Source organism: Microtus oregoni, unplaced genomic scaffold (assembly GCF_018167655.1).
Source record: "Microtus oregoni isolate MIOR12 unplaced genomic scaffold, Mior012 000012F_ref0000307, whole genome shotgun sequence".
Classification (NCBI taxonomy): Eukaryota; Metazoa; Chordata; class Mammalia; order Rodentia; family Cricetidae; genus Microtus; species Microtus oregoni.
This window is the reverse complement of record NW_024543071.1, coordinates 46,938,734-46,963,296: the sequence shown is the minus strand read 5'-3', so window position 1 is coordinate 46,963,296 and position 24,563 is coordinate 46,938,734. Positions and strand designations below refer to the sequence as shown.

At 42.1% G+C, this 24,563-nt stretch overlaps 1 protein-coding gene across 1 annotated transcript; it reads right to left on the bottom strand.

The window, feature by feature from the left end:
- Positions 1-7,163: 7,163 nt before the first annotated feature.
- Positions 7,164-17,740, bottom strand: Ms4a5 (membrane spanning 4-domains A5). Its single transcript, XM_041662176.1, has 5 exons — positions 17,594-17,740; positions 14,273-14,401; positions 12,608-12,664; positions 11,326-11,478; positions 7,164-7,250 (listed from the first exon to the last, which is right to left on the bottom strand). The coding sequence occupies exons 1-5, from the start codon at positions 17,738-17,740 to the stop codon at positions 7,164-7,166; spliced, it is 573 nt and encodes a 190-aa protein (XP_041518110.1).
- Between the last annotated feature and the right edge of the window lie 6,823 nt (positions 17,741-24,563).

The window sequence follows — 24,563 nt, the reverse complement described above, 5'->3', positions numbered from 1 at the left end:
CTCTGTAAAATTAGGATAATATAAGATGTGCTGCGATTGATAAGGGAATAAATACTCAGGGAATAATTATTATTCCTGGCCCTTATCCAAACAAAATGTGCTACCTTGTTCCCTAGTCCCTAACCTCCCATTTAACAGTCTCGCAAGGTCCCCCATTACCACCCCATTTCCCCTTTCTTCACTTCAGCTTGTCAGATTTTGCTGTCTGCCACTTCCCCAACTTCCTCCTCGCTCACATTTTTTCAACCAGTTTCTGCCACTCAACCGAAACTTCTCTGTAAAAGGCCTTCTCTGGGCACAGTGCCTTGGGTCACTTTATTTTGCCAACTGCTCAGACTTAAGAGGTTTAAACGATGGGGCTTGTGAGATGACTCAAGTCATGCGTCACAAGTGTGAGGACCTAACTATGGGTCTCAGCATCCACATGAACTCCAGCTGTGGTAGCATGCCCCTCAGCATCCACATGAACTCCAGCTGTGGTAGCATGCCCCCCAGCATCCACATGAACTCCAGCTGTGGTAGCATGCCCCTCAGCATCCACATGAACTCCAGCTGTGGTAGCATGCACTTGTAACTTCAGTGCAGAAAGTCCAATCCCTGGAGCTTGTTGGCCAGCCAGTCCAGCCGAATTCATAAGTTTCAGATTGAGTGAGGGAACTGTCTTGTGACTGAAGAAGGCATCTACCATGAAGCTCCATCTTCCACGTGTGTACATGGAAGTGCACAGACACACTCAGGCTTGGAGGCAGATTTTACGCTTGCTCCTTCAGCTCCCTCCCATATTCAGGCACTAGCAAAACCACACTATTTCCACAACTGCAGTATTGCTCACACACGGGCCTTTTCTCTACATCTCCTATCACCTGCGGATTTATCCTGATTTCCTTTCCTGGTAGAGCACAAGAAAAAACGGTCTTGTGAATCAGACCAGCTATCTGGCTTATTGGCAAAGCTGATGGCCCAGGTTCCCTCAGAAAACTGACTCCTGCGGTTATCCTCTGACTTACGTGTGTTGGCCTCTGCTCACCACCCATTGCCTACAGCCATTCTGAGAGGGCGGCAGTTAGGAGGAGGGTGGCACAGCCAGCCTTGAAATCACCACAGCTGAAATTACGCTGCCCTTTGAAAGTCTCGCCAGGACCACCCCAGTCTGAAAGACTCTCTAGTCTCTCAAACCATGACTCTCCTCATCCACCTCCCTTTCCAGTCATTTAAACAGAACAAGCTCATTCCTTACCTGGGTCTCCAAGGCTTCAAGGCTCAAGGGCTGGTTTAGACACAGCTGAGTCAGCTGTCCGCTTCTCCTATCTCAAGTACTTGAAGATGGGTGAGATAGACCAGGCCTGGGGCTGGTGCCTCTGATTGACACCAGGTGACAGGAAATTAGTCGCTTCTGCTACCTTGAGACTTGATCCAATCACTTTGCTTTGATAGAAAGGATATACAAAAAAGTTTGTGCCTCACCGGGAGGTTTCACTTCTTGAAAAAATACCCCTGGGGCCTGTCGGCTGTGCTTCATGCTACCTTAGTTAGAAGAAGTTCTACAGCCACCACCCTGGAAGCAGCTGTGGGTGGTGGGTCCCTAAGGGCTAGGAGGGCGCTAGAAACTCTCCAGAGATGGGCTGCTCGGGATGGACTTTACCTTCACGCTTCACTTTTAGGGTTGAGCAGGTGGGGAGGCACCCATGCAAAGACTCAGAATCCCCGAGCAGGTCCACTTGGGAGTGGTGTACCTGTCGCCTTTCAATCACATTTCTCATTTGCGCATACACTGTTCTAGGGGACTATGTAAATCTTGTGTCAAATTTAGCAGAAATGGCCTGAAATACAATTTGGTCTCCATAGCACATGCACCCAGAAGCGTGAGGCAAGCAAGCTCTATTTCGGGTGCTGTGAACTGAAATGCCACGTTTACATATGAGCCCACCCTTATCCTCCACCTTCCTGCTGCCCTCTCTCTCTGTAGTATTGCCTGGAGCTGTATGGCCAAGTTCAGTGCCAGGTCAAGGAGGTAAGTGGAGCGAGTTGGTGGCATGGGGAAACTCTAAATATCTGGAGGAGAATAAAAGATTTTTCTTAAGGATATTATTATCCTCTCTTCCATATACACATGCTCATATGTTAGGCTTCTTAATAATTTTTAATTTCCTTGTCAATTACTTTATTTCATTGGAGATAGAGAGGTGTAGAGAGGTAACTTTGCCCACTTAATCTGAAGGGTTGACATACAGAAACTATATTAACTAATCTGAGGCTATTCACCTCTCTCTCGCCTCTCGTTTCCCCCTCTCTGTTTAAGCTGGTTCGGAGATGTATAATCAGGACCACTGAGCAGAAGCGTTTCTGGGGAGGCTGGTTTTGGTGGAACATACAAGGGTCATCCCTCCATTACTGAAGTAGTTTGTTAGTGGGGCAAGCTGCTGTTTGGGTAGAGAACACACTGCCACTCCGAAAACTCAGGTGACAGCCTGACAGTCACCAGTCAGACATGCTATAGTAAGGAGGGGCATGAAAATGGCAGGTCCCCCGACCATTAGAGATTCTTGGGCGTGTATCTGTTGTAGTGTGTCAGTAGATATGATGATGTAATGCCTTAGTCTGTTTGTGCTGCTCCAGTAAAAGAGCCAAAACTTTTGCAAATTTATAAATAACAAAGACTTATTACAATTTATTAGTCTGGGAAGGTCAAGGTCAATGGCTCCACGCCTGACAGGGCTTTTGTGCTCTGATATCCCAGTGAGAAAGGCCTGAGGGCCAGAGAACACACACTCAGGGAGGGATTGGGGATGGGTACTCACTGGTTTCCATGGTGACAGTGTTAGCGTTTGTAAGGGCAGAGCCCTTATGGCTAATCACCACTTAAGGCTCACTTCTCAGTATGGTCACAATGGGAGCTAACTTTTCTAATTAAGGTCTTTAACACAGGAGCACTGGACTGAGCTCCCAAGGTCCCAAGGAGGAGCAGAAGGAGGGAGAACATGAGCAAAGAATTCGGGACCACGAGGCGTGCATCCACCCACTGAGACAGTGGAGCTGATCTACTGGGAGCTCACCAAGGCCAGCTGGACTGTGACCGAAAAAGCATGGGATAAAACCGGACTCTCTGAACATGGCGAACAATGAGGACTGATGAGAAGCCAAGGACAATGGCATGGGGGTTTGATCTTACTTAATGTGCTGGCTTTGTGTGGGCCTAGCCAGTTTGAATGTTCACCTTCCTAGATATGGACGGAGGGGGGAGGACCTAGGACTTAACACAGGGCAGGGAACCCGGACTGCTCTGTGGACTGGAGAGGAAGGGGGAGAGGAGTGGGGGGAGGGGGAGAAGGGTGGGAGGAGGGGGAGAAGGGTGGGAGGAGGGGGAGAAGGATGGGAGGAAGGGAAGGGAAATGGGAGGCTGGGAGGAGGCGGAAACTTGTTTTTTGTTTATGTTTTTTTTTCTTCTTTTCGCAATTAAAAAAAAAGATAATAATAATAAAAAAAAGAATATGCTCAAACCAGGCTCTCCAGGCTGGAGATGACTGTGAGACCTGCAGCTTGTGTCCAGGCACAGTGGGTGGGTTAGAGATATGTGCCTTTCAGTGCATTGTGTGTGGGAGCAGGGTGAGGCCTTGTGGATGTATAGCCTTTGAGAGTCCTGTCCAGGCGGGGATGCGCAACCTAACCTTCGTATCTTTTCCTAAGTTCCATTTTCTTCGCCTTGGGATGTTTATTCTTCTTGTCTTTCTAGCCAGTGAGATGGCCTTGTCTCCATGTGAATCCTCCCAAACTGACTCGAATTCAGGTTACATCTTCAACTCAAGTTGTCTCTGCTGGTTTGGACTGAGCGTGTTCAAATGCCCACCACAAGTAGGACTTGTGAACCACACCACATCGGAATCTCCATTTTCTCCTGCTTTATGTTTGACATTTTGTTGATGCTATTACACCCTTAACAAATCTTTCCTTTGAAATATCATCTTGTCATTATCCCATGCTTCTGAGTTTGAAAAGATGCTGTCTGACAGTGTACATAAAAGTAGAACAATCAACTTTTACCCGGTTAGCCTTTGCAGACCCACATAGTCTCAAGTCCCCATCTCTCAGTACTGTGCTTCCCTCTTCTGAAGACTGCATTTTACACTATGATTATTTTGTCATTTCCTTATTCAGCCGTTGGTCTCTATGTCTTTTAAAAGCACGGCTATGCTTTTCTGAGTCTTGTGCTTCTGAAATGTTACAAGACCTAAGGCCTCTGTTGGGCTTTTTCTCCCATGAAGGTGAGGACCAGTAAGCTTCTCAGAATTAGTAAGTAAGGTGACGGCCTGTTGTTGGCTGCTCAACAGAGCCCTGGCACCCACAGTTACTGCCTTCAGAGGGATTTTGTTTCAGAGCATTGGTAAGGGAGAATCAGGTTCCTCAGAACTGAGGTTCAGTATTGAAGTAAGATCGAATCTGGCTACAGGCCTGAAGATCCCAATGTTGTACTTACAATATAAGTTCAGATACTTAACATTTTTATAGTTCTTTGTATTCTGAAGGAATGTTTCCCAGTTTTAATAGGAAAGTAACATTCATCAGATGTCCATTCATATACCAAACTCTACCTGTGTAGAAAGTCTGACAACATAGTATCAAATGATAGCTTTGTGATTAAAGAAACCAAGGCTCAGGAAATGGAGAAATTAGCCCCTAAACACACTGCTAGAAATTGATAAAATGTTTTAAAAGCAAGAAAATCCTAATTATAAGCCCCTATACCATTTACTCAGAGACTTAAAAGCTCCACGTGCTGACGGTTCACAGCAAGGCATGAGGGAGGCGTTACTGAGTTTTAGCCTTGGAATTTAAAGCCCATAGTGTTTAAAACCTCTGTTTAAGTCACATGACTTGTGCATGATAAAATAACATCTAATAATTCGTCTACTAAGGCCTTACCTTTATGTGTCAGGTTTCTCCTTTAACTATTTCTAGAGCTTGAACATCACTCACGCAGTTACCAAGTATTCTTGGACCAATACCTCAATCCGTGGGAAATAAAAACCTTTGTCTTTTGCCCCTCCCCCTCATACATGCACCTTCCAGCTTAGAGCTGAAATGTAAGAAGCTTGTAAGTTTATTCATTTGAACAGGATAGAGTTCTTCCTGTGCCCAGGGCAGCATGAACTATGAGGTTTGCAGTTAGGAATCTTAATTCAAATCCTGGCTTTAAATGAGATGCCCTTGTGCTCTCAGAACAGTGGGCTGCTTTGAGTTTCATTCTCGTGCCTGTGACTGAAGGCACACCTTCCTTAATGGGCAGTGTCTCAATGCTAGTGTTAGCAGTTAGCGTAGGGCAGTGAGGTACAGTGCTGTGGTGCTCAGAGTGAGGACTGAAAATCTTCCTGCATCCTCAGGACCTCTTTGGGATCCATGAGTTCAAAAGCGTTTTCAAAAACACGAGGACATTAAATGGTTTTCTATTTTATTTGTATATGTGACTGCATGGGTATATGTGCATCGCAATCATTCAGGTGTCGTGGGAACCTGAAGAGGGTGTAAGAGACCCTGGAACTTCAGTTCTCGGGTCTCTCCAGTGTGGATGCTGGCAATCAAGAGCAGGGAATACTCCTAACTTGAGCCATCTTCCCAGCTCTCCCTTTAGCTCTTTCACTAGAACATACTGGTGTATTCCACAGGTTACAGAGCATGAGACATGATGGACTGTAGGGAAGGGTCATCGGGAGTATCTAGTTGCTCCCACCAACACACACACACACACACACACACACACACACACACACACACAATGATGTCTTAAAGCAGTCCCTTCTGCATTGGAATCACCTGTAAATCTCTGAAAACTATTGAGTGGCTCCTACCACAGGCTGATGTAAGTGATGTGTGTTTGCCCACGGTGCACTGGGCTTTCTGGAAGTTCCTCAGACGATGCGAGTGTGCAGCCAAGTCTGCGAACTGTTTCCTTAGGGGTTTTGAGGATTAAACCAGTGCTATTCTTCACATTACTGTGAAACATATAGTTTGTTTTGGGAAAACATTATTTCTGTCACCATGTAATGGCTCTTAACTTTGAAGGGTATAAAGGGGTTCAGAGACCCAAAAAGAGCTTGAGAGATGGATACCCGTAGGTAAGGAGTGACACCTCTCGGGCTGTGGAACCAGACTGCATGTTGATGTGACTTACCACAGCAACCTTTGTGACCTTGAGAAAATCTTACCCATTTTGTGCTTCAGCTTCCTTGTTTGGATTTAACAAAATTTGCCTCAGTATTTTGTGAGGTCAGATGAGCAGCTCTGTACCATCTGATACAAAGTCTGGGATATGGTAGCTCCATCAGTATTTGTCATCCTTGATTACTGAGTATTTATTCATTTGCTTCTCTCTGTTACTATGGCAAATACTAGAACCGAAAGAAATTTAGAGGAGAAAGGGGGTTCTGTTTGGCTTATACGTCAGGTCTGAGACTCAAAGCGGGAATCGGAAGCAGAAATCATGAAGGAATGCTGCTTTCTCGCTCTCTGACCCATCTCTACAGCTCCCCGCACCTGCGGGAGATATCGCCTCTCACAGTGCCCCAAACATGACCACAGGTAGTTTTATCTGGGCAACTACTCAAATCGACCATTCCTCTTCCTAGGTAACTGTAGTCCGTTACCTGTGTCAAGTTCAAAATAAAAATGAAACAGCATGCTGCAGTCACTCTTGCAGGTGCCGGACGCATAACAATTGACAGCCTTGTGGCTTCAAGGTAGAATTTTCTCATCAACTCATTCTTCCTTTCATTTCATCTTCCCGCTTCATGGAGCAGGAGCCCTTGTGTGGTGTCTCTTGGGGGACTTCTCAGGAAACTGTCATGAGTGGAGAAGTCAGATGACGTGGTCACCCGAGTTTGAACTTCGGTTCATATCTTTACTTATAGAGTGGCCATGCCACAACGAGCAAGAAGGATGATCACACCAAAGTGAGTGTTCTGTGGGTGAGGAAGTGGCCTTCCAAGGGTACAGGATGGATTTCATCACCCAAAATGATCCCCCTTGAGTCACCCCCAACCTCTTTTGTTTCAAAACTGTGAGTTTTAAGTATGTATGTGTCTTGGCTCTTTCTCATGAGCCTACTATCCTCTGAGATGTATTGCTTTGCATCTTTATTTGCACAGTGCTATTCAAGAACAGCATTCCCCAAGTTATTCTCTGGTGTACCACAAAGTTGAGTAAAAGAGGGAGACGAACAGCTCAGTAATGCTGAAGATCATCAGCATAGCCAAAATCCCCTGCAACAGAAGCAAACAGGGGAGTCAGGACATTAGGACAGAGATGGCTTTGCTGATCACAATGAAGCAGTCGAAACTACACAATAAACCCTCCCCTCTCAACTTAGTGAAGGATAATGGGAATATAAGCTGTACTAACATGGCATAGGAGAGCATTATTTTCTTTAAGAAAAATCAAACAGAATGTTTGCTAAATGAAATGCAGGTAATTTTCCATTTTATAGACGCAGCATCCAAAGAGGAGTGCATATCAGAAAAGTAGTCTCTTGAAGGACAAAGACAGAAGAAATCCAAGAGATAGGAAATGGTAGAGACAAAAATAGAAAAGGCAAGGAAAAGAGGGGGGAAAGGGAAAACTACTGCCCCAGAAAAAAAAATGCAGCACACAGAAAAACAGACACGGAGAGAAAGCTAGACTAGAAACACCACTCAGTCCTTTCTAATTGCTATAGAAAATTTTGTTTGGTTTTGTTTTTCAAGACAGGGTTTTCTGTAGCTTTGGCGCTTGTCCTGGAACTTGCTCTGTAGACCAGGTTGGCCTCAGACTCATGGAGATCCGCCTGCCTCTGCCTCCCAAGTGCTGGGATTAAAGGTGTGTGCCACCACCACCCAGCTACAGAAAACTTTTAAAGTAGATGGTACCATGCCGGCTAAGAGCACACATAGCCCTACACACTTGGTCAGGAATTCACAGGCTGGACCCTGGCACAGAGCTGGTCAAAGCCTGCCCTCTTCCAAGACTGGATCCTTCTGTTGCCATTGCAAAGGCTCACGTTATTGACAGTCTATTCTATGCTGTATTTGTCTATTGTATTTTTATGATAGCTTGAATAACTATTTAAGATCCCCTGGTTTATTTTAACAGTGATCCAATGTGTCATGGTGTAAAGTATTTCAATACTTTACTCCTCTGTGACAGGAGCTGATATATTTCCTTCTTTTTTTTCTCTTCGCTGTTTGTTTGTTTTACTTTGAACAATGCCGCAGCAGTGTTCTTGTAACGCATGTTTATATATAGGTGGTTTGTTTGCAGTGGAGATCGACACTGGGCTGAAGCTGGGTGCCGTTTATGTAAGTGGATGTTGTCTCCCACTCTAACATCTCAGATGATGATGCATCTTTACATCACGTCTCTGCTTGCCATCCTACTTCCTCATTACTCCTTGACTGCAGCCTGGGACCTTCTGATTGAATCCTGCTGGATGCTGAATGCATCAATTAATAAATTTCCAGGCTTTTGATAGAGAGAAAGCAAGTTGAGGAATTTTATACATGACTTAATCAAATTGAGGAAGTTCTTCCTCTACTCATGGCTTGTTGAGTGTTTTTGTCATTTGACGATGAATTCAGTCAAATGTTTTATTTTCTATGTCCACTCAAATATCATGTGGATTTCATCTAGTGCTTTGCTGATATGGTACAATAAATATATAGATTTCTTTAAATATACATTCCATTCTTGGGACACATGAAACCTGGTTGTAGTTGATGATCCTGTGTATACATCACTAGATTCGACATGCTTGTATTTAACTGGGGACTTTTACAGCTATATTTATAAGAAATATAGGTCTGTAGTTGTCGTCATGTGTTTTTGGTGTTTGGGCCTGGTTAATTTCAGTCTTATAGAACACATATCATCCAGACACTGTCACAGTGATGTCATGTTAGTAAGGTTGTCTATTAGTTATCTTTTTTTTTGTTTTTGAGACAGGGTTTCTCTGTAGCTTTTGGAGCCTGTCCTGGAACTAGCTCTTGTAGACCAGGCTGGCCTTGAATTCATTGAGATCTGTCTGCCTCTGCCTCCCAGATGCTTGGATTAATGGCATGCGCCACCACCGCCTGGCTCTATTAGTTGTCTTAAACCTTAAACTAGCATGGGGAAAACAGAAAGATAAGAAAGTCACAGTAAGGTCGAAATTAGGAGCAAAAGGAGAGAGAGCACGAGTAAGGAACTCAGGGCCATGAGGGGTGCACCCACACACTGAGACAATGGGGATGTTCTTTCGGGAACTCACCAAGGCCAGCTGGACTGGGTCTGAAAAAGCATGGGATAAAACCGGACTCACTGAACATAGCAGACAATGAGGACTGCTGAGAAGTCAAGAACAATGGCAATGGGTTTTTGATTCTACTGCACGTACTGGCTTTGTGGGAGCCTAGGCTGTTTGGATGTTCACCTTACTAGACCTGGAAGGAGGTGGGAGGTTCTTGGACTCCCCACAGGGTAGGGAACCCGGTCAGCTCTTCGGGCAGATGAGAGAGGGGGAGTTAATTGGGGGAGAGGGAAGGATATGGGAGGTGGTGGCGGGGAAGAGACAGAAATCTTTAATAAATAATAATAATAATAAAAACAAAAAACAAAAAAGAAAAATAAAGAAAGTCACAGTTAATGGCCACGGCACTTTGAAGGAGGGCACTTTTGCTCCAGTAATCTTTAATGGAGATCACACAGTTGCTAAGCTCAAGGAGTTGGAGCTGCCTATGAGCTGTGTCATATCTTGTGGAACATCTACTTTGGGATTTCTTAAGGACTGTTGTTTGAGACTATGTGAGGTGTGCCGGCACCGGTGGTGGTTTAGTAATGCTGCAATATACAGCTTCTCTCAACATATAACATATGTTATATAGATAGAAACACATCATACCTAGTATTATATATATGTATATATTCTCTTGTTGAAAATCATCACAAAGAGTGATGATTAGACTGTATTATTGGCAGAGGAGCGCAGTGTATCTTGTTCCTGTTAGCTGCCATCCATAGAGTCATTTCTTTTTATACAATGTTTTCAGTTTGGGTTGGAAAAAGTTAGAGGGACTTCGTGAAGCTATTGCTCATCTATCCCCATATATCCTTTAGCATTGGCAAGATCCAGTTCAAGTTGTGAGCATTCTTGGATCACCTAGTTGATGTCTACTGAAAGTTAAAAATCTCAGGGGGTGGGGATGGGGCTGAGGCATGGGAAGAAGTCATATGTTTGGTTTATGGCTACAGTTTCTTAAGTTTCTTTTCTTCTCTATTTACTCTGTTTAGTGAGTCCTCTGTACCACTTTGGGCAGGGCTCTTTGTTTTATCCTTACTTGAAGATTAAGAAGCCTATTGAGGGCTCAAGTCACTGTAGCCCTGCCTTGAGTGGACACTGGCCCTTCACCTTCCTCTCAGAATTAGATTTCAGAAGGCCAACACTGACCCACAGCTGCGACACATAAGCAGCTTGTGTGTTCTTTAACGTTCTGTTTAGAAATTCCAAGTCCTAAGCTTTTCTTTTACAAACTTCTAGTTTGCAAATAGCAAACCTTTAAGGCTTTTAAATGTCTTGAGTGAGTTTTGTTTTATTTGTTTTATAGGTAGCACTTTGTTTTCAGAGGATTGATTTGGAAAGTTCTGCTCAGCATGACCAACCAGCTCCCTCTTCTCTGATCCCCTTATGTGATTTTGGGGGTCCTATTATACTCAATCACACCAAACACTATCTTAGAACAGCTCTCTTTTTACATGAACCCCATTCTCTCAGGTAGTTTTGAACTTCTTCATCAATTTTTGGTGGCATTTGGATTAAAGCTATTGCCTCATCTCAATCCGCCATGAAGATACTCATGTTAGCAGTCTTTAATGTGACAATCAATTTATTTCTATATTCATACCTTTTACATTATTTTACACTAATTATTGTTGTATTTTGGGCAGAGCAGAAATGTCTATTTTCAGTTTACTGTACTTTATCAGAAATATAATCTAAACATTAAAATCAAATAAAAACCATAGACAAAATTATAATGTATATTGAGAACTTTGAACCACAAGCCTACCACTAAGCCTCTATCTTAGTATCATTTTCTATATATATTATACTTATTTTGCGTGCATGTTTTATATGCTTTATAAGTTATTGAGTGTTTATTGTTCTACTCCACAATGCCTGCTAAAATGTTGGTTTGGTCCAGTGGACTCTTGAATGTCTTGAGTACAGAGAAATGCACACATGTCCACAATACTGTCTGGATGGTGCTGGGTGCTAGCCTTTTGTTTAAACCATCTCTTCTCATTCTAGGAATGGCGCAGGGGACTTACAATGAACAGGGTGGTAATAGCACCACACTGACTAGAATCTGGAGAATAGCCACAGATGAATTCTCCATCTAGAAGGAAACCAAATATGAGGAGAACGATTCCAGCTGTTGCTCCCAGGGCACTGAGTAAATTCATCACCTGGCTCATTTTTATCTGCAATAGAATCAGAACAGAACACAAGACTCAGGCCTACCTTGTGCCACAGACAGAGCAGTGGGGATGGGTGAGTACTGGAGAGCTCGATTAGTCCCAACACCAAGAAACCACCATGTGATCATTTAAAACCTTTGCAGCTCATAATAGTCTTTGGGCATTCTTCCACAGTGGATGAGAGAAGTCAGCTAACCTTTGATCCCCTCTCCATCTCTCAAATTCTGTGCCTGGGTTAACTTCCATTCAAATAGAGGTAGCTGTGGCCTGTTTAAATGTTCATTTAAGACTGTATTTAATCCAACACTGTACTCATTACTTTGTCACTGGTATCTTCTGAAAATTACAAACTTTTGGGTCTGGTGAGATGACTCAGCAGACAAATGAACTTGCCACCTGGGTTCCATGCCTGGGACCCCCATGGTAGAAGGAGAGAACCGGCTCCTACAAGCTGTCTTCTGACTTCTGCGGGTACATTCTGACTTCCACAGATACACCATGACTGCCACTGATACACTGTGACTTTCGTGAGGACTGACTACCATGGGTACATTTGTGTGACTGCCCCAGGTACACTGTGACAGCCATGGGTACACTGTGGCATGAACAAGCACCCCATACAATACCTAATAAATAAATGTAAACATATTTTAAAATTACAAAATGTTAGGATGTTCTTTGATTCAAATGACTTACTGACTTATTACTATCTAATGTCTTTGTTGCTTTGAGTGAGATAGAATACTCTATATCTACAAATTTACATAGACCAGCAACATATTCTTTACCTCTGGAGTCTGTTTATGATTTAATTAGGTTGTCTACATCATGCTATTCCTGTGAGTCAGACTATGGCCTGGTAAAGCATCTAGTCTGCAGTAGACTCCAAAACTACTTATGGAAGAGAATGAATGACTAGAGATCTGAGACCCAATCTGCATTAACAACCTAAGATCATAGACAATAATTGGACTGGTCCGTGCCTCAGTGTCCTTAAGTAGAACATGAAACTCAAACATAATAACCTGGAAAAGTCTCCTGATAGCTAATGACTTTTGACTCTATGATGACTTTCAGAGCCAGGCAAAGTATGTAGTAATTATAATTTTTACAAGGCAGAAATAGAACTCACCATATAGTCCGTAGTTTTTCTTTTCAGTGCAATCAGAAATGCTCCAGAGTTAATGAACTACAAACAAACAAAGAGATAAAAAGTATCTCCATGATGGACATGGTAAGCTGATGTGGAGTGTTTCTCAGGTCATGTCTCTGTCCACTTCTTCCTTATGCCTCTCTCCTAAGGTCACAGAAACACCAGGGAAGTGAGGAGGGTGAGCCACCTCTGTCCACAGAACAGAGGACGAAAAAGGGTCATGTCCTTTGTGAGCCATCTCTGTCCAGAGAGAACAAAAGGCTAGGTCTGCTTTAGTCTGAGCCACCTGTGTGAAGAAGAGGCTGTTTTTACCTCACTGGACTTTCAATTTCCTAACCCATTTCCTGTTAGTGATATCATGACTCAGTTTCCAAATGACATCAGTGTCATCATTTTAGGAACACTAAGGTCATATAGTCATTAGAGTCCAACCAGTGTGTTCTGTTGGATAGGAACACTGGGTACAGTTTTGGTCAACAGACTGGTGAAAGAAAGAAAAGAAAAAGGAAAGGAAAGGAAAGGAAAGGAAGGAAGGAAAGAAGGAAGGAAAAAAAGAAAGAAGAAAAAAGGAAGGAAGAAAAGTAAAGAAAGGAAGGAGAGAAGAAAGGAAGGAAAGTAGAGAAAGGAAGGAAGGAAAAAGGAAGGGAGGAAGAAAGGAAGGAAGAAATCACACACACCAATTTTTATGGAGGTCGATCAAGTATGGGAGCCTCGTTGCTTAGTGGAAACTTAAAATCTGAGCTTGGCCCCAGCTATGTTTAAATTTTCAGACCCGTTTTCCAGCCCCATTTGTAGTGGATGCTTTCCCAGACCGTCAGACAGACAATGAGACCTCCCTGCCTTTATATCCAGACACTGCCCTGTTCCCACTCTTTGTATATACTTTTTTCACCTAAGTAAACAACCCTTCATTCTTTAAGCCCTGGTCTTGCTGGAAATGACTGAAAAGTTCCCTTTACACTTAGATGTCTTTCCTTTGGAAGCAGCTTCTGCGTCCTTGTCAAATACTTGTCATAGCCTGCGGTATGAGGACTTGTGGCCAGGGACTGCCTTCTACTGAATCCCTCACCCTGCCCCTTCTCTGATGCTAAGAAGGTGCTAAATTAATGTGGACTATGTGTGATTAAATAAACATCTCTGCATGGCTCAGAAGGCACATCCAGGAGCTGTCCCTGTCCCTGCTTCTTCACTTTCTGCAGAGCAAACTGTTTGCTTATCAACATCAGAAGCAACACCACAAAGGTATAAGAAGTACACTGATCTCTTGGCATGGTTTCTTTCTTATCAGACTGAATGTCCATTGGAGGATAATCAATGTCCTAAAATTTGGATCTTTATTGTCTTGCTCTATAAAAACAGTTTATCATGTGTTGTAAGAAATTTTGGATGAATTAATGGACCAATAAACAACCACAAAACCCAGAGGAATATTCTCTCAAAATTTCAAGACCCAAAGATGGGCTACCATCAATCTGGTAATTCAAAGGAGGATAGACGTAATTGCAATGAGGTTATTAATGCCTTTGTGACATCTTCTACAGAATTATATACCCAAGTCTGTCTTGCTTCATAACTAAGAATTCATTCACTAACACCTTGCCTGGTTGATATGCCTTTAAATTGAACTAAATGCACTGTACTCACCAAAGCAGAGCCCCAAAATGGATATCCTGAGATAAATATAAAAGGAAACCTTGGATATGGGTTTACCAAGGTGAAAAGGAAAACAACTCCAAATGAAAAGTTCATGATTCCACACAGGATCTGGGTTGTCTGCAAAAGAGGGGAAAGTGAGCTCAGAAGAGACACAGTGGTGGCGTCCATTCTACTTAAATCTTTAGTTATGGATTTGGCCGTCACCCTCTTTATAATCTAGGGAAGGATAATGGACGTCCCTTTATAATATTCCTTGATGTTTTGTTAATCCCTCCATCTGATTTGAATTTAAATTATGGAACCAGCATGGCCAATCAAGGGGCTACTCAGGAAAATCCTTTTGGAGGTGCGTGATCCTCTGAGCCTTTTGAAGCAGGGTTGCATCCCCAGGCCTGTGCTCGTAAGGCATATTCTCCACCTACTGTTTGTTAATGCTAGGCAGGGGTCTGTGGGTGCTAGAGAAGCCTGGTGAGAATGGCAGAAAGGACAGAAGGTGTATGACCCAGGGGCTTTTTGTCGTTTATGAGCTCTTCACTCTACTCCTCAATCTGGGTGAGGTCTTTTGCTGCAGTACCAACTGTTAGTGGCCGAATCCTAAGAGGTATGGTAGGCATTTTTGTCATATCTGGATGTCTGTCCCTCTTAAATGTCCCAATACCAACTCAATCCATATGTCCTCCGATGGGCTCACTTTCCTGCTTTAAGCCTGGTTTTCTGACTTTTTTGTTGTTGATGCTGTCGTCCTTTTAGGCTTGGGGTCATCAGTTCACCTATTTTTTTCAACTTCCCTGAGTGCCAAAATCCCAAAGTAGCTAACTTTCCTATTATCTCTAGTTGTGAAATCATGCATACTTCAGCCTGACACCAAGCCTGACAAGCAGAGCTCGATCCCTGAAACCCAGATGGTGGAAGGAGAGAGTGCACTCTGACCTCCACACGTGTGCTGTGGCATACATATGACCATCTCTGCACACAAATGAGTGGATACAGGTAAATATAAATAGCAACCTGACAAAGGAATTACAAAATCATACATATTTGATTTGTATCCCATCATCCTGCTGTAGGCAAATTCGGGATGCTTATTTCATAACTTTGTTTTTCCGCGTGTTGGTGGATATACAGAGATATTCTTCCATTGTCCGTCCCTCACCCAAGGCACTCATTGACTTCTTTCACTTAATATGAAAATGAGATTCTTTATGCTTCCTCTTGGCTTGTTACCCTCTTCTTGTATCACAGACCTTCATTACTGGGTCTATTATACTGCGTGGCTAAAACATGACTAATTTATCAGGCAGGTCGAGTCTTTATATTCTTAGTCTTCTTAAATCTTTTAAGCCCAGGTTGATCCTCCCTTTGCTTCCTGGGCATCACTTTCCAGTGCTTTCTGCATCTAGTATGCTTCTCTTTTCTTCTTTCATTTCTATTTGTTGGAATTCCATCATTTCTTCAGAATCTGCATTAAATGTCCAATTCATTGTGAGTTGTATTCATCCCCTTTTAATTGTCCCAGCTCTGGGCTCCCATTGCCACTGTCACTGTTTTTACTCTTGTTAGATACTCCATTGAAATACAGTTCTCAATATATTCATGCTATTTTTATGTTTGAATGACACCTCATTTTCCTCAGTGAGGAAAAACTAGCTTGCATTTATTTCTGTGAATACAGCAACTAACATAGGTGCTTGCACCTAATTCCACTTTTGTTAAAGTAATATAAGTGATTTCGTTCAAAATCGGATTCCATTGTATTTGAAGAAAGACTGGAGCAGATTGCACCAGTGGTCTTCCACTTGCTATAGGATGATCTTTCTTATTTCCTTCTTTTCTTTTCCCTGAAAAAGTCCACTTTCTATTTTCCATTGTGGGAGACTGGAGTTCAAAGGACAAAATATTCTCAAAGACATGGGTGACATTATACCCTCAAGCATACCTCTCTACCTCTCACGTTCCCATTTTCTTAAGAAAGGGTTGGTAAATAAAATTAGTATTTCTAGAATGAAGGAGATGATTGATGGAGAAATTAATGTTTGCCAGGACTCCATCTGTAGGCAGAGAACTACAGGCAACTAAAGACTTCTGAGAAAGGGAGGATTCATCCTTCCTATGCTCCAGCCCCACCCTGTGAATTGATTACCCAAGGGCAAGTGGTCAGCAACACTGTCAAAATCAGAAGATTGTTTTTATTTATTTTCTTTTTTCAAATACAATCTTCTCATTTAACATAGCTATACCTAGTCCCACTCTCTCCCTTTCTCCCACCCTTCCTTCCCCCCACCTCCCCATCTATTCTTTAGAAAGGGTCAGGCTTCCCATGGGGAGTCAACAAAGTCTGACATACTACTTCCAGGCAGGACTAAGGCCCTCCTCCCTATATTTAGGCTGAGCGAGGTATCCCTCCCAAAAAGAATGGACTCCAAAATGTCAGTTAAAATACTAGGAATAAATCCTGGTCCCACTGCCAGTGACCCCACAGAGTGCCAAAGCCTCACAACTGTTCCCCACATCCAGTGGGCCTAGTTTGGTCCTATGCAGGTTCCCCCACTATCAGTCCAGAGTCAGTGAGCTCTCACTAGCTCAGATCAGCTGTTTCTGTGGGTATCACCATCATGGTTTTGACCCCTTTGCTCATATTATTGCTCTTTCTTCTCTTGGACTGATCTCCAGAAGCTAGGCTCAGTGCTTCACTTAGATCTCTGTATCTGCTTCTATCAGTTTCTGGTTGAAGGTTCTATGATGACAATTAAGGTATTCATCAATTTGATTACAGGGGAAGGCCAGTTTAGGCATCCTCTCCACTGATGCTTAAAGACATAGCTGGGTCATCCTTGTGGATCCTGGAAATTTCTTTAGTGCCATGTTTCTTGCTGGTCCCTTAACGACTACCTCAATCAAGGTATGTCTTTCCTTTCTCTCCTTCTCTGACCTTCTCCCTTCTTGAGCTTCCCATTTCTGGGCTTGCATGAGAAGGTATAAAAGCATGTGTTGCAGTATGCCTCATAGGGAATCTGGCCTAGCTTCTACTTGATTGCAACGTTTTTTTCTTTCTGAAATTGACTAGAAAAATCTCAAAGCTTGTTAGTTTGGCGGTTATGGTTTTTAAGAGTCCAGGAACATTGAATTTATTCATCTTGTGTTTTCCTGTTCACAGAATCTTGTGCACAATTTATACAGAAGCACAGTGCTTACTTCATAATTGGAGTGGAAATGAAAGGTGGAGTTCATCCTTGTTGAAGAATGTGTGCTCAGATAGTTCTTACCCACCCCGCCCTGTATAGAATATACATAGGGACAAATTTTACTTACCCCTAAGACCTTCAGTTTTCTAATAAGGACTTTCTGCACTCGGTTTTGGGCATTATAGGCGAAGGCTGTAAGAGTTGTTTGTTCTGGACTGATGACCTCTGGAGGAAATATCAGGAACATGGGACTATTCTTATTGTTTGAATCCATGATGGTGTAGCTGGTCTTTTTTAAGTGGAAGGGAAGGATGTAGCTGGTTGTCCCATTTAGACCATGTTTGTTTCCTGTACTGAGGCTGTCTAGGGCACTGGCATTATTGCCCTGTGGCTTAGAACCATAGAACCATAAAGTCACAGAGTCATAGAATCTCAGGAATGGCCAAGAGCCCAAAGCTATGAATTAAAGTGCCCACGTCCGTGTATTGCATTGGAGAAGCTGATTAGTGGTCTTGGTTTGTCAGTAGACACTGTGTCCTTGGGCAAGTCATGTAGTCCTCTGTTCTTACAACTACCTCATACGTATATTAACCTGGGAAATCTTTTAGATTCCAAGTTTCTAGTGTTTCCATTTTGATGCAGAGAGGACAAAATCTCTCAGGCCTTAGAACTATTTATCCATTTTTAAAAAAAACACACACCTTATTCATGTTGCTTCTCGCTTAGAAGATAATTTTTGCCACCTCACTTTTGTTGCTTCATGTTATAAATTACCCCAAAGCATAGTGACTTCAAAGAACTGCAGTTTTATATTTTTGGGCACTCTGCCATGTACATTGCTGGTTTCCCCAGCTGGTACTGTTCTATAAAGCCCTGGTAAGTTCTGTCACACATCTGTGGCCCGCTAATAGATTGTGTAGTTAGAGGAGTGGGGACAGCATTAGTCACACATCTCAGAGTTGCAGGCTTTTGTTTTGTTTCCAGGACGACAATGCTCCTCAGACATCTGCTGAGTCATTTACTAGTGTCCCATTGGCCTTGGCAAATTCTGTAGGCAGTTTAGACTCAAGTGATAAAGGAACAGACGACTTCATTACTGGGTCTGGTCTGTCAAACTGCAAGGACATAAATGAGCAAAAGAAAGAATTTGTTTAACTTTTTAAGGTGTGCGCATGCATGTGTGTGTGTTTATGTGATGTGTGTATGTGTGCAGGCACCTGTGGTGGTCAGAAGAGGTTGGCACAGTTCCTAGAGCTGGAACTCAAGGTGGTTTTGAGCAGACCAGTGTGGGTCCCTGTAAGAGTGCTATTAACTATTAACTACTAACTCCAGCTAGCTGTGCAGCACTGCTGTGCACTCTCAGAGTGCTATTAACTATTAACTCCAGCTAGCTGTGCAGCACTGCTGTGCACTCTCAGAGTGCTATTAACTATTAACTCCAGCTAGCTGTGCAGCACTGCTGTGCACTCTCAGAGTGCTATTAACTATTAACTACTAACTCCAGCTAGCTGTGCAGCCCTGCTGTGCACTCTCTTTCTGTTGATTTCAAACTTTCCTTCACTGAGATTTCTGTCAAGTCCAGCATCTTGATAGCTGAAGGTTACATCCATAGGGCACAGTTTGTTTTGAGTGTACCTTCCTCACGTTCACCTTAAATGGACATAGATTTCTGCTGATGGTCAGCCTTCTTGAAAACCATCAGGTCTTGATTCATTTCCTTTGAGTTCAGGAATCTTTGGGTCGATGTAATGCCCCATTGCAATGGGCTGTGTACACGTCATTGCTCATGTTTTAGCTTTGCTGTGGGCCATTTTCCTCCCAAGCATGGTAACATTCTCATAACTGCCTGATAAGTGGATAAATAATTAATTGTTCATTATGTTTTAATTTATCCACATCCTTTCTCATGATGCAACACAAGATTCATCCTTGGAGCATGAAAATTCAGAATTAACCCTAAGCCATTTTTAAAGAGTTAAATTAAATATTTAATTGTTATTTATTTATTTATTTATTCTTGGAAAAAAAATTCTGCCTCCTCCCATCCTCCCATTTCCCTCCCCTTCCTCCCACTCCATACCCCTCCCCCCACTCTTTCCCCCTCCCTCTCCAGACCGAAGAGCAGTCAGGTGGAAAGTGCAAGGACTTCCCCCCTCCATCTAGGTCTAGGAAGGTGAACATCCAAACTGGCTAGGCACCCACAAAGCCATAACATGAAGGAGGATCAAACCCTAGTGCCATTGTCTTTGGCTTCTCATCAGTCCTCATTGTTCAGAGAGTCTGGTTTTATCCCATGCTTTTTCAGTCACAGTCCAGCTGGCCTTGGTGAGCCCCCAATAGATAAGTCCCTCTGTCTCAGTGGGTGGGTGCACCCCTTGTGGTCCTGACTTCTTTGCTCATGTTCTCCCTCCTTCTGTTCCTCATTGGGACTTTGGGAGCTTATTCCGGTGCTCCAATATGGGTCTCTGTCTCTATCTCCATCCATTGCCCAATGAAGGTTCTATGGTGATATGCAAGATATTCATCAGTGTGGCTATAGGATAGGGCCATTTCACATTCCTTAAACTCAGCTGCCCAAGGCACTAACTGGGGACATCACACTGGGCACCTGGGAGCCCCTCTAGGTTCAGGTCTCTTGCCCACCCTAAGCTGGATCCCTTAATTAAGATATATGCTTCCCTGCTCCCATATCCATCCTTCCTTTATCCCAACCATCCCAATTCCCCAAGTTCCCCCCATCCTCCCCTTCCCACATTTCTCTCCCCATCTCCCCTTACCCCCTCCCACCCCACCCCCAAGATCCCAATTTTTGCTCTGCAGTCTTGTCTACTTCCCATAAGCAGGAGGATAACTTTTTTTCTTTGGGTTCACCTTCTTATTTAGCTTGTTTAGGATACCAAATTATAGATTCAATGTCGTTTATTATGGCTAGAAACCAATTATGAGTGAGTACATCCCATATTCATCTTTTTGGGTCTGGGTTACCTCACTCAGGATAGTGTTTTCTATTTCCATCCATTTGCATGCAAAATTCGAGAAGTCATTGTTTTTTACCGCTGAGTGGTACTCTAATGTGTATGTATTCCACACTTTCTTTATCCATTCTTCCATTGAAGGACATCTAGGTTGTTTCTAGGTTCTGGCTATTACAAATAATGCTGCTATGAACATAGTTGAACAAATGCCCTTGTCATATGATCGGGCATCTCTTAGGTATATTCCCAAGAATGGCATTGCAGGGTCAAGTGGTAGGTTGCTCCCGAATTTCCTGAGAAACCGCCACACTGCTTTACAAAGTGGTTGCACAAGTTTGCAATCCCATCAGCAATGGATGAGGGTACCCCTTCCTCCACAACCTCTCCAGCAAAGGCTATCATTGGTGTTTTTGATTTTAGCCATTCTGACAGGTGTAAGATGATATCTCAAAGTTGTTTTGATTTGCATTTCCGTGATCACTAGGGAGGTTGAGCATGCCCTTAAGTGTCTTTTGGCCATTTGAACTTCTTCTGTTGAGAATTCTCTGTTTAGTTCACTGCCCCATTTTTTAATTGGGTTAATTAGCAATTTAAAGTCTAGTTTCCTGAGTTCTTTATATATTTTGGAGATCAGACGTTTGTCTGTTGCGGGGTTGGTGAAGATCTTCTCCCACTCAGTGGGTTGCCTTTTTGTCTTAGTGACAGTGTCCTTTGCTTTACAGAAGCTTCTCAGTTTTAGTAGGTCCCATTTATTCAATGTTGCCCTTAATGTCTGTGCTGCTGGGGTTACACATAGGAAGCAATCTCCTGTGCCCATATGTTGTAAGGTACTTCCCACTTTCTCTTCTATTAGGTTCAGTGTGTTCAGACTGATATTGAGGTCTTTAATCCATTTGCACTTGAGTTTTGTGCATGGTGATAGATCTGGGTCTCTTTTCATTCTTCTACAGGTTGACATCCAGTTATGCCAGCACCATTTGTTGAAGATGCTTTCTTTCTTCCATTGTATACTCTTAGCTCCTTTATCGAAAATGAGATGTTCATAGGTTTGTGGGTTAAAATCCGGGTCTTTTATACCATTCCATTGGTCGACTTTGCTGTTATTATTGCAATACCACGCTATTTTCATTACTGTAGCTCTGTAATAGAGTTGGAAGTCAGGGATATTAATGCCTCTATAAGTTTCTTTATTGTATAAGATTGTTTTGGCTATCCTGGGTTTTTGTTTTTCCATATAAAGTTAATTATTATCCTCTCAAGATCTGTGAAGAATTTTGATGGGACCTTGATGGGGATTGCATTGAATCTATAAATTGCCTTTGGTAGAATTGCCATTTTTACTATGTTGATCCTCCCAATCCAAGAGCAAGGGAGGTCCTTCCATTTTCTGGTATCCTCTTCAATTTCTTTCTTCAATGCCTTAAAGTTCTTGTCAAATAGATCTTTCACTTCCTTGGTTAGAGTTACCCCAAGATGTTTTATGCTGTTTGTGGCTATCGTGAAAGGTGATGCTTCTCTGATTTCCCTCTCTGCTTCCATGTCCTTTGTGTATAGGAGGGCGGCTGATTTTTTGGAGTTGATTTTGTATCCTGACACATTACTAAAGGTGTTTATCAGCTGTAGGAGTTCTTTGGTGGAGTTTTTGGGGTCACTTCTGTACACTATCATATCATCTGCAACTAATGAAAGTTTAACCTCTTCCTTTCCAATTCGAATCCCCTTGATTCCCTTATGTTGTCTTATTGCTATTGCTAAAAATTCAAGCACTATATTGAAGAGGTATGGAGAGAGTGGACAGCCTTGTTGTGTTCCTGATTTTAGTCGGATGGCTTTGAGTTTCTCTCCATTTAATTTGATGTTAGCTGTCGGCTTGCTGTAAATAGCATTTATTATATTTAGGTATGACCCTTGTATCCCTAATCTCTCCAAGACTTTTATTATAAAGGGATGTTGAATTTTGTCAAATGCTTTTTCAGCATCTAATGAAATGATCATATGGTTTTTTTCTTTCAGTTTATTTATATGCTGGATTACATTGATAGATTTTCGTATGTTGAACAAGCCCTGCATCTCTGGGATGAAGCCTACTTGATCAAAATGGATAATTTTTCAAATGTGTTCTTGGATACGGTTTGCCAGTATTTTATTGAGGATTTTGTGTCGATGTTCATGAGTGAGATTGGCCTGTAATTCTCTTTCTTGGTTGAGTCTTTGTGTGGTTTTGGTATCAGAGTAACTGTAGCTTCATAAAAGAAATTTGGCAATGACTCTTCTGTTTCTATATTGTGAAATACATTAAGGAGTATAGGTATTAGGTCTTCTTGGAAGTTCTGGTAGAATTCCGCATTGAAACCATCTGGTCCTGGGCATTTTTTGGTAGGGAGGTTTTTGATAACAGCTTCTAATTCTTCGCGACTAACAGGTCTATTTAGATTGTTCACCTGGTCCTGGTTTAACTTTTGTATATGGTATTTATCTAAAAACGTGTCCTTTTTTTTTCTTTTTTTACATTTTTGAGTTTTGTGGCATACAGGCTTTTGTAGTAAGATATAATGATTCTTTGAATTTCCTCTGTGTCTGTGGTTATGTCCCCCTTTTCATTTCTGATCTTATTAATTTGCATATTCTCTCTCTGCCGTTTGATTAGTTTGGATAGGGGTTTATCGATCTTGTTGATTTTCTCCAGGAACCAGCTTTTTGTTTCATTGATTCTTTGGATTGTTTTCTGTGATTCTATTTTGTTGATTTCAGCCCTCAGTTTGATTATTTCCTGTCTTCTACTCCTCCTAGGTGAGTCTGCTTCTTTTTTTTCTAGAGCTTTCAGGTGGGCTGTTAAGTCTCCAACATGTGCTTTCTCTGTTTTCTTTAAGTGGGCACTTAGTGCTATGAACTTTCCTCTTAGGACTGCTTTCATAGTGTCCCATAATTTTGAATAGGTTCTTTCTTTATTTTCATTGAATTCAAGGAAGACTTTAATTTCTTTCTTTATTTCTTCCTTAATCCAGGTGTGGTTCAGCAGTTGACTGTTCAGTTTCCATGAGTTTGTAGGCTTTCTGGGGGTATCATTGTTGTTGAATTCTAACTTTAATCCATGGTGAGCCTATAAGACACAGGTGGACAATGATATTTTTTTGTAACTGTGGAAGTTTGCTTTGTTACGAAGTATGTTGTCAATTTTCGAGAGGTTCCATGAGAGTCAGTCACAGCAAAGACTGAACCAAGACACCAGGCCTCTCCTGGCTCCATTTGAAGGAAGAGATGGGAAGGCGCCAATGCAAGAATTCCTCCAACAACCTGAAAGGCAACACAACATCACCAGAATCCAGGGATCCCGAAATAAGAAAAATTGTACACCCTACTCCAGAAGAATTAGAAGAAATCAACTCAAAAGTGAACTATATGAAAATAATAGAAGACCTTAAACAGGAGGTGAAAAACTGCCATAAACAATTAGAGATTACAAACAAAAAGGTAGAGAAAATGAATAAATTGCTCAAAGATATCCAAGAAAACCAGGAGAAACAAGAAAAAGCAATCAAACAGGTAAGGGAAGCAGTTAAAGACTTGAAGAATGAAATGGAAGTAATGAAGAAAACACAAACTGAGGGAAGGATGAAGATGGAAAATCTGGGTAAACGTACAGCAACTACAGAGACAAGTACTAACAACAGATGACAAGAGATAGAAGAAAGAATGTCAGACACTGAAGATACCATAGAGAAAATAAACACACTGATCAAAGAAAACAGCAAATACAACAAGTTCTCATCACAAAACATTCAGGAAATCTGGGACACAATAAAAAGACCAAACCTAAGAATAATTGGGATAGAAGAAGGAGAAGAAGTACATCTCAATGGTCCAGAAAATATATTTAATAAAATTATAGAAGAAAACTTTCCCAATCTAAATAAAGATATTCCTTTGAAGGTTCAAGAAGCATACAGAACACCGAATAGACTGGATCAAAAAAAAAAAAAAAACATCTCCTCGCCATATAATAATCAAAACAAAAGACATACAGAATAAAAAAAGAATATTAAGAGCTGCAAAGGAAAAAGGTCAAGTTACTTATAAAGGTACACCTATCAGATTTACACCTGACTTCTCTATGGAAACCAG

Coding starts and splice junctions, on each gene's coding strand:
- Ms4a5 (XM_041662176.1), bottom strand. CDS start 17,740: ATGGATTCAAACAATAAGAATAGTCCCATGTTCCTGATATTTCCTCCA. Junction 12,665..14,272: donor CATTTTGGGGCTCTGCTTTG/GTGAGTACAGTG, acceptor GTTTGTTTGTAG/TTCATTAACTCTGGAGCATT. Junction 7,251..11,325: donor CTATTACCACCCTGTTCATT/GTAAGTCCCCTG, acceptor CTTCTGTTGCAG/GGGATTTTGGCTATGCTGAT.